Source organism: Scomber scombrus, chromosome 24 (assembly GCF_963691925.1).
Source record: "Scomber scombrus chromosome 24, fScoSco1.1, whole genome shotgun sequence".
NCBI lineage: Eukaryota > Metazoa > Chordata > Actinopteri > Scombriformes > Scombridae > Scomber > Scomber scombrus.
Genome location: NC_084993.1, coordinates 8,409,596 through 8,420,353, shown reverse-complemented (window position 1 = coordinate 8,420,353; position 10,758 = coordinate 8,409,596). Strand labels below are relative to the sequence as shown.

General features: G+C 39.7%; 1 protein-coding gene across 2 annotated transcripts; it reads right to left on the bottom strand.

Annotated features, from left to right (window-relative positions):
- Positions 1 to 16: 16 nt before the first annotated feature.
- rcbtb1 (regulator of chromosome condensation (RCC1) and BTB (POZ) domain containing protein 1) lies at positions 17 to 10,067 on the bottom strand. 2 transcript variants are annotated; one of them, XM_062445588.1, is made up of 14 exons: positions 9,999 to 10,040; positions 9,876 to 9,905; positions 7,696 to 7,990; positions 7,100 to 7,250; positions 6,415 to 6,581; positions 5,055 to 5,213; positions 4,861 to 4,968; positions 4,509 to 4,651; positions 4,041 to 4,104; positions 3,420 to 3,546; positions 3,165 to 3,291; positions 2,916 to 3,067; positions 2,680 to 2,810; positions 17 to 2,216 (listed from the first exon to the last, which is right to left on the bottom strand). In XM_062445588.1, the coding sequence occupies exons 2-14, from the start codon at positions 9,890 to 9,892 to the stop codon at positions 2,076 to 2,078; spliced, it is 1,782 nt and encodes a 593-aa protein (XP_062301572.1). In that variant the 5' UTR covers positions 9,893 to 9,905; positions 9,999 to 10,040; the 3' UTR covers positions 17 to 2,075. The 2 variants fall into 2 exon arrangements, with proteins under 2 accessions (XP_062301572.1, XP_062301573.1); XM_062445589.1 differs by lacking the exon at positions 9,876 to 9,905 and having other exon boundaries at positions 9,999 to 10,067.
- Between the last annotated feature and the right edge of the window lie 691 nt (positions 10,068 to 10,758).

The following is a 10,758-nucleotide window of genomic DNA, read 5'->3' as shown; positions in this document are numbered from 1 at the left end:
ACAGAGCTGATTTTGGAGTTATTTATTTCTTCACAGAAACGTGTCATCAATTAACTAAATATAAAAAAAAAAAAATAACATATTGCAATTATGTAACAGCAACAAAACAAATAGTCATACAAATTCCAACATAATAATAATGCTGATCACCTCAAAGTAACCATTACTGTGTAAGTTTTAAGTATGTTACCAGCAGTTTTATAAACGTACATAAAAGCTTAAGAAAGCATAATTAAAATATATATTTATTATAACAAAGTAAGCAAAACAATCTTTTTTTCCAGTTTGCTTGTTATTTTTCATGTAAAACAAGAAGACTGTAAGCCTGCTCCTCATTCTACTAAAGCAGTACAGTGTCACAGAAACAGAAACCTCAATCATCAAGTCTTTAATTGCTCTTTAACCTCAATACTCAACTGTGCTTTCATCACTGAACAGTGGTCCAACCCAACTTTAAACCAAATAAAAATATAGTTTAACAAGCATGTGTGTGCATCAAGAAATAGAAACCTAACAAGAGGAAACAGAAACTTATCTCACCATTCACACTCCCAGATGACCAATTCAATAAAACTCCCTCTATCTACACTGTGATGTTTTCCTGCGTCACCAACACTTGGTGATGCAGCACAAAACAAAAACTAGGGCCTGCAGGTAGATCATTTTTTTGGTCATTGTAGACTCAAGCAAACACAATATAACCTTTAATTTTGCTGAAAGTGTTCTTATTGCTTTAGCTTGCAAGTTTCAGCATAGTGCATTTTCATCGTATTTAGAGAAAAAAAACTACAGAAACTACTGCTCGATTTAAAATCCAACCACCCTCTCTGAATTACCTAGCTATTTTGGTCTTATGTTTGGGCGGTATTACGGTATACCAAGGTATTTAGAAACAACAGTCAAAAATACCAAATCCGAGTTAACTTGGGAGTTTTTGAGCAGCACCTGAAGGCAGCATGTAATCCCACCTCCGACCACAATGTGGGTTGCAATGGCAGAGTGGCGCTGTCCGTATTTCCGCTCGTTGACTCCGCGGGAAAAGGAGACCGCAGAAGAAGTGACTCGACGTTTTAAACTTGGCTGAAAACTTTTGCTAAAAAATATATATATATATTCGTGTCTTTTTATGTTCGTGGTGAATTAAACTCGCAAGACTTTTCTTTGTTTGAGCTGATATTCAACTTGTGGTCGTCAGTATTTTTTGTTCCTGACATTTATTGGGCTGTTTCTCCGCTGTGCTACCTGGTGAACAGGTGAGACAGGTGAGTGTTAATTAGTTTGGAATTACTGTGTAACAGACATCTGCATTACATACATTTTTGTTACATTAACACGTGCAATGAAAAGGAGGGGGAAAAAAATGCGGTCGGTAATGTAACAGTGCTTCAAATGTTTTGCATGTTGCTTTTATAAAATATCCTAGTGGGACATTTTTTAATAGAGTTTAATTGTCTCCCCTTCCTCAATATTTTAACTATTACTGTTTAACTGCATAGTAGCAGAAAGCAACTGCAGTTTCTTAAAGTGCATTTAAGCATCGGAATGAAATAAACCCCAGATGATAGAGCTACTTTTGCCTGAACTGCAAAATGAAAATGATAAAAAAATGGAGAGTAAACTTGATTCAGATATTTGTTTCGGTATAGTGGTACTTCTGTCATGGCCAGTGTTAAGTCAGTCATCTAAACTCTTAATAAAACACAAGTTACAGGTCCCCAAAAGAGATGTGGACTCAAGTTCTTTGGTCTCACTCAGACTTTTCCAGAGAGTGATGGAACATTTTCAGGATATGTGAGCACTGGCCAAGAAAAAACAAGGAAAAAATTCAAGTTTGACAGAAAAAGGTGCTATGTTTCACTTTGTACTTAAAAGCATTTGTCAGTGACTCCACAGGAACAGGCCAAAGTGCCGATATCAGATCCACAGATAACACAGCTTAAATTCAAGTCCGACACCGTGGGAATGATGTAATCCTCTCTGAGGCTGCTCATGTGTTAGCGTGTGCACATGGAGTGCAAAACACATCCACTTGGTCAGAATATAATTCATACATGGTAAAAATAGAAGATTACCACTCAGTTCTTGAATGCCCCGCAGCGGCTGGCCCTGCTTATAAACTCCTTGAGCATTCCTCCGTCGACCTGCCAAAAGGCTCCGGTCTGTGTCACCTGAGTCAGATGGTTTACACAAAACCTGAAACAAAACTCTTCCAGGTCCTGGAAAAAAGACAAATGACAAGAGATAATAATAAGAGAGGATTAGAACATACAAAATATAATGTAACCAACGCTGCAGCACCAACATACATACAACAGCACAGTACTGGAGCCATTTCTAGAAAAAGGAGGTGAATACAATATTGTTCATTTAGTCCACTGGGTGTCAGCTTTAGTCTGTGGTCAGTATAGGAATTTTTAATCAGGTGCTACAAGACAGGAAATATGCTGCTGTGATGTATTTGCAAAGGCTTTATCAAGAACAATGAGTGTTTATTTCACTAGACAACAGACATGTAAATTACTATCCCGCTTGCAGCCCTTTAAGTTGCTTTAAGGTGGACTTAGCTGCTATAGTGCAGTATAAGAAAATAGGATAAACCTGGAAGGGTAATATGAACCCTTACACCTTAATCATGGCATTACATTATTGCGATGTACGATACGCTTGTTTATATGTTACCTCTGCGTCGTATCTGATGGCGGCAGAGAGCAGGGTGAAGGCGTTTTCGACAGTGATCCCTCTCTTGATGATCTGCTGACACAGACGTTTCAAACGGTTTTCACAGTAAGAGGTGGCGAGATCCAGCAGGCCTGCAGCCGACACAAAAACACAGATAACTGTAGTAATACACCAGCAAACTGATCAGGAACAATACAAACGAGACAATGCGGTATCTGAAGTGCATGCGTGCTAACCGATGGCATCCTCCGGGGGAAGGTCGACAGTGTCTGTGTAGAGAAACTGCAGGAAGGAGCGGTAGACGGGGTAAGAGAACTGGCCGATCTCTATCACGTCCTGCTGGTCCTCAGTCCACTGGGAGCGAAACATCGAGCGGAAATGCTCACACCTACCCGCAGCAAACAAGTGACCTTTATTTAAAAAGGTAATGCTATGTATGATTTATTGTAATTCATGCACCTAAGCACACACACACACACACACACCTGATCTTCAGCACAGCCTTGTGAACGTGGATGCATTTGCCGTCGACGCTGAACTTGAGGTCGGCCGTTTCCGGACTGTCAAACTCTTTCCTCAGAGCCTCGGAAACTGTCAGGAAGTCATCATGTTCTGAAACAAAGCAAAACACCCTTGAAATCATGTTCAAAATCAAATCCCGTTTTCCAATGATAACATCTGTTTATGACTTCCTAAGGGACACACAGAAATACTGCTGACACCCTCTTTCTCTTTCTCACCCATGGACATCAGCCTCCACATGACGGAGGGTGTGGCGAAGCAGGCGAAGACGTCATCGGTGTTGATGAAGTGCGTGAGGTGCGGCAGGACGATGGATTGACCCCGACACTGACCCCACATGTACACCTGGAGAAGAGGTAATGATCCAGATGTTATAATGGGCCTTTTTCAGAGAGACATTTTGATGTGTTACAGTAGGAAAAAGCACAGATGTAAATAATTACACCTACAACGATGGCCGAATTTCATGTAGTTGGTGTTGTGTGTGGTGGTTCTTCTTCTGTCATACTGTCATGGCTTACTGGGATACTTCATTAATGTTATTAGTAACACCTGTGCTTCTCCTACTATGACAATTCAAAACGCCTGCTGTGAGAAAGGGCTGTGCTCTGTGCATTAATACATCAGTGTGGCCTGGCTGATACTTGATTTTGGAAGCCAAAACCGATCTCTATATTTTAAGAGTTCGTATGAGGGTGACATATGGACAATGGGAGTTGTAGGAGACAAAAGCAGGAAATATACAATCACAGGAAACACACTCATATAGGAACACATGGAGCTACTAGAATGCATGTACATTAAACAGCTGTAGATAACATTAGTAAGGTCATATATACCTGCCCACTCTGGGTCTTGGCTGCTGAAGTATGTGTTGAATGGCATGCTGCAACCTCGACAATCCTGTTGAATTAAAGCATAGAATTAAAAGTGTATACAGAATCCCAGTGAAAGTGTAAATATTGTATTATAGCCACAGCAAGAAAAATCCTACAGATTGTGGTCAGGTAAGTGAAGAGTGTCTCCTCTGTGCCAGGACCTGTTCTATAGTTTGTTTTGTTTTGTTTTATTGGGTGGGGAAGAATTCAATGACGACTTTCTTTTGCCCACTGACAACAACTTAAGACCCAGACCAGTAGTTGAGATACAGAGGGAGGAAATGAGGACAGGAAACAGGAAGGCTTGGCAGGATGGGGGGGTGAACTTGCCTGTCTATTCTCCAAATACAAGATGATTTACACGACTGTGTTGTAAGAAGCAACCCTGCTCTGAAAAAAACACCTTTGAGTGCACACACACACCCCTACCTCTCTTTGTCAGCCATGATTTGAACGGGGCTCAGACTGTTGCTCTTGTTGCCGGTTCCCAGTTGACCGTAGGTGTTTGCTCCCCAGGCATACAGCAGCCCCTCGTCTGTTAGTGCCAGGCAGTGACCGTAGCCTGATACGATCTGGATATCAGACAATATTGTAAGCACTACTGGTTCTGCAGCTATCAATAGCCTACTTAATTAGATCAGACAGGAGTGCTGCGGTTTGCTTTTGTTAGAGATGTTTACAATAAATGACATGTCATGACTGAGTCATGCATGTGATTATTCTTTTCATCAACCTTGGTGTACACAGTACAACCAGTCAGGATTGTTGGGTACTGTCTTACCTGTTGTATACACAGCCCCTGCAGGCCAACGAGGCGGCAAGGCGTCAGCTGGTTTCCATTGTTGCCAATACCCAGCTGTCCGTTTCCATTGTAGCCCCACCCATAAACCTGATAAAAATAAAACAGACCTCTTTACCGTGAGAAGTTCAGATTTCTCAAAAGGATCAACAACTTTTCCTATAATGCGGTCTCACCTCTCCATTGTCCACCAGAGCCATGGAGGAGGTCTGTCCGCACATTATGCCCACTGCAGTCTTTCCCTGCAGGCAGCTGGTGACTTTCCTGGGGTAAGGCTGGTTGGCTGTGGAGCCGGAACCGATCTGACCGCAGTTATTATAACCCCATGCATAGACCTGGAGGGGCAGGAAGGCAGGTCAGGGACAGGGAGAGAACACAGTAGCTTGTAGCAAGAGGAAAAATTGTTATGTTTTACATGAATTTACAAGGCTGTTAAATCAGACCTGTGACCACAAAAAGAGTTCCATGTGAGGGATGTGAGGTTGCTTGATTAGTAAAACTAACTTAAACTGTCAAAAAGCATCAAATAAAAATACATAAACACTGAAACTGACAGACGTTTCACTGCTCATCTGAAAGGCTTCTTCAGTTCAGGCTTCAAAACATCAATTAAATGTGTTTATGTGCTGTTCTACAAATGTGGCGAGATTATGCACACATTACACAATAAAACAATGAAATATTTAGGCAACAATGTGTTAAATGTACTATTTAACTTGTAACAGCCTTTTGCCCTTGCCACACACACACACACACACACACACACACACACACACACACACACACACACACACACACACACACACACACACACACACACACACACACACAAAGCCTAATTAGCTTTAATGCCATGGGGTTAAAAACAAGCTGCTTAGTCTGACCCTATCTGAGCAGCAGAAAGCTACGTCAACATTTTCAAGCGGCCCATCTGAAAGTTAACATAAAAACAAAAAAATACTGATAGATGTGAATATGCTGTCACAGTTTTATGGTAAACACAATGCTAAATTTAATTAATTGAAATATTTGGCCAACAGCCAACTCTTTGAAATGTTCCCAAAATCCATTTTTCTTTTTCCTCTTAAAATAACAGTTTTGATATTTTGTTCCCTCTGATCAGACACTCTTCTTTTACTGTACGTCTTTCTAAATGTCAGCTACAGAGCTGTAAAGGATTAGTATTGAGATCCCTTGATACAGTCATAGCTGAAGTATGATACTTGACCCACATGGAAACAATGAGATTTATCTCAACCTGTCAGTGTTCGTAGTGTTATTCAATATATTTTACCAATTATCATCATCCACCCTCATTGCCTTATGAAGCTGCAAATTAATAATAGTTATAGTTTAATAGTTTATAAAGTTTTACATTTTATTTTACATTTATTTTATTGATTTATTTATTTTAAAAAGTAGTTTTAAAGTTTATAGTCATGTAAAATATGGATTTTGTCTGCATTAAAAAAACTAAAAGTACATCAAATAATTTAGTAAAAAATGATGAAACTGAGTTATGAAAGTGAGAGTTACCTCTCCGTCCTGAGTGAGAGCCATGGAGTGATGTGAGCCACAAGAAACCTCTTTCACTTTCTTGCTCTGTAGGATAGCGGTGACCAGGACCGGGGACAGTCCCTGGTTGGTCGTCCCATTCCCCAGCTGACTGTAGCCATTGTGCCCCCAAGCAAATATCTGTCCGTCTGTAATAAGTCCATATAAACATAAAAGAGCAAGTCAAGATCAGAAAAGTCTTTAGCTTGTGAATATAGAAATCATTTAACTAAATTCTACAAAAAGTTGGTTATTCAGGGTTTAGATGCAGATAGACACCATGGTAAAATGTAATCCAATTCAGAGGAAAAACATAACATTCATCCATTGATGCTAGTAGTGATGCTTTATAAGAGACAATCAGCTGTTGTTTGTTTGCATTCATGCTGGTGGCAATAGAGATTCCAGTGCTAAACGTTTTAACAGGAGAAAAGTGTCAAATAGCTCATAGAAATGCAACAAAAACACTCAAAGCTGAACGGTTTAGTTTTTGAAGCAGTGTATTTGTGCTGATTTGGGTGGAAATATAAATGTTTGGAACATAATGAGCAGATGGAGAGACATCATAAAAACGTAACCGTCATGAACTTTTAACAGCCAGCTTTCATGCCAAAATGGTGATTAACAGACTGAATTATTATTCATTATTAAAAGGACAATAACCTACCCTCAGTCACCAATACAACATGTGGCCCGCTGCCATAGCTCAGGCTGACTACCTTCTTCCCTCGCAGGAAGTCCAGTTTCTTTGGCACAATGGTGCTCAGATTGTCTCCCGTGCCGAGGCAGCTACTGCAGTTCAACCCAAACACGAACACCTGCAAAATAACAGCACACACATTAACACACTGTACAGCGTACAGTAACGTCCTTCTGTCATCATTTATTTTATGTTCATTATTACTAGTAACTGTGCAATAAGTACATCAGCAACACAGAGGATATACAGCGAAATCTGAGAAAGCAATATGATGCACAATGAAGGTACAACAATAGACCATATCAAATGCTTTACATGGAGTGGTAGTGTTACACTGACACTGCAATTATAAGGAGAGTGAAAATAATGCAGGGTTTCCTTCATTTAATTGATTTCCTTCAGTATTATTGCACAATGGAAAACAGCAATGACTGATTAAAGTAAACCTGTATTACAACATGAAAAATTAACTTTCAAAAATGTTTTTATACTTTAAAATTGAAATAAATGTAGACTTTTGAATGAGACAGGGCGTGCTGGTATATCTAACACACTCTCCTCACCTCGTTGGCATGTGTGATGTAGATGGCTTCATTAGCAGAAGTCCCAAACACACAGGCCTGTCGGACCGTGGCCAGTTCCTCGGTGCTCAGCAAACAGAACAGAGGCCACTTACTGACGTCCACCATGGCTCCAGTAAAACTCAGCCTTCTCTGTCGGGGGGGAGGAGTCAGGGCTGACGGGGGAGAAGAGGGAGGAACAGGAGGGGGGTGTCGTGGGGAAGGGAGGACTTGAGGGGGAGTAGGAGGCGATGCTGATGGAGGTGGGGAGCAAGGAGCAGAACCATCCCTGCTGACACTTCAGACAAAACAAGATGAGAGGTAGTTGTGAATAAACAGACCAAAGCAGAGCACATGTTGCACATGTACAGACGCATGACAAATTAAAGGAAAAACCAATATAAAGTGTCTTAATAAGAAATTAGGCCACCAGAACAGCTTCAATGTGTCTTGATATTGATTCTATAGTCTGTGACGTCTACTGGAGGGATGAACAACATTCTTCCAAAAGATAGAAGATCCTTCATTTGGTGTTTTGATGATGATGGTGGAGGGTGCTGTATAAACATGTCAGTCCATGATCTCTCGTAGGAGTTTAGATCTGGTGACTGTGAGGGTCATAGGCTATATAGTTCACATCAATTAAACACTCATCAAATCATTCAGTGACCCCTCGTGCTCCATGGATTGGAAGAGACTACTTCCATCAGGATAGAAATGTTTCATCGTAGGATAAAAGTCATCGCTCAGAACAACTCTGAACAACTACCTCTTTATATAATTATAGTCTGTTCTGGATAACAATTTGATCACATTTTGCACTTTTTACTTGCATATCGCACTAAATGCATGAGTATCACAGTCATAAAATGTGAGCTGTCAACCACAATATCTGACTCTATTTACTGATGTCTTTCCCAAATACAGAAGTCACTTTAGTTTCTGTTCCTATTGTAACAGCAGCCAGTTGAGCGGTCTTTGTGACTGAAGCTCTTGCCATCCCTCTTTCAAAGTCACGTATATCTTTTCCTCTTGCCATCTTCATATCAAATCAGAATCTACTGGGTTCATGCTCTGTGGCATTTTACACATGCCACAGAGCATGATATTAATTATACCATGCAGTGCAGCAGTGTGGAAGCATGTGCATTCATGTTTCTCCATTCATTTATTCAGGTTCTTCCTTTTAATTTGTCACCTATCTCTATTTTCTACAAGGTACAATTATGATTACAGCACTCTTCTACAGGCAAGGCTTATTTGTTGCTTTTTGGGATCTTCTGACAGAAAACTACAGAAATATAAACAAGACATTTATATAAAACACGTACAGATAGATGCAGAATTGCATGCAATAGAAACATCCACTGCTTCTTAATCTATGTGTGAGAATCATTAGTGCTTCTTAATGAGTTAAAATCATGGAAATGAGGCATGTCATGCAGTCAAAGCAGCACAAGTGATCTATTAAAGTAAAGCTTTATGCTTCTTATATTTGGCTACCCTCTGGTCTTGAGGTGACGTTTGTCAGGCCTAGGTACAGTCCAAATTCTACCCAAAGATCTGTCAATTTCATTGATTGATTGATTGGTTTCATTCATGGATTATCAGATACAGAGGCCAAAGAAGCCAGTGTGTGTGAAACGGATCTACCAGCCACTTGCATATTTTCAACATTTGGCTGATGGCTGTTGCTAATTTTAAGCCCTGGCTATGACCCATGACCTTTTTATTATTTTTTAACCAAATTCACCCTTCACTTAGGGACATATCACAAAGTTAGTCACATGGAGCAATTTATCTCTCCATAGGCGAACAACAGAGTATCTACTGCAAACACTAAAAGTGATGTTTAAGCAATTGAGGTCCGTACTGACGTGACTGAAAACTATTAAGAAAATGATAACTTAACTTAGTTTTATGTTAACAGATAAGCTCATTTTGTGAGTGCAGTTTGTCGTCGATTCCTCTCCATAGAGGCTAGCCAAAACACAGAAGTATCAGGGAGCTAACACTGCTTTAGCTAACTCAAAAGCTCCCGTTTTATCCCCGTGTAGGCATTTTTCAGCCATTTGGTAAAGGCAACTCAAAGCAAGCTTAAGTGTCTCTGAAAGCGTGTGGTTAAACGGGATGATGCTAGTGTAGACTGACGATATTTACGCGCTTTCCTGTGTTGTTCCTACCTAAAGCATCGCTCCATGACAACGAATCAACTGAGAAAAGACAGACAGACAACGACAACATGTAACGACAACATGATCATCAGTAAAACACCTCCATTATGTTAATTAATGGTATGTAATTACCCGATTAGAGTCGCTGTCCCAGTGTTGTCACCCACAGACCTGCCTGAGCTAGCGGAGTCGATTTTCTTCTTCGCCTACCTTATTTCCGGCAGAGTAGACGCTGGATCGCGGTGCTGCTGCTCCACATCCGGTCATAAGTTAAACAACACTTCTAAATGTGTGGACATTTGTGGTAAAACTTCCCATTTATTTCCCTACAGTATTTACTATTAAGGTTTGGGAGGTTACTTTGGAAATGTATTAGGTTACAGATGACTAGTCACCATATTTGAAATGTAATAAGTAATCTAGCTATTTCAATTACTTAATCAAAGTAATTACATTTGATTACTTTTTATGTAATTTTCTAATTTTCTAACACATTTTTTCTACTGTTAAGATAAGTGTATCCATTAAGCCAACCATAATCTAAGTTCAGGTTTTTTTTAATGTATACTGACATGACTTATAAGGGAGATCATTTGTGATAAAGCAACATTTCTCTCCCATTTAAAAATGTATTCATTAGTTAATGTAGATTTTGGAATATAAGATAAAGATATTCTTTGAAAAAAGTCAAAGGTCTGGCATGGGCTTGATTGGTACTTTGACACCATTTAAGCCCATGTCATGATTTATTTACAAAATATAAAAAAATATTGATTTCAAAGAATTAAAAACAGCAATATATGTATTCAGTAACATGTTAAATAGTAAATAATAGGAAAAAAACCCTCCTCCCGAGCAAAATCTTAAAGGTCTGACTTCAGATATAACGCCT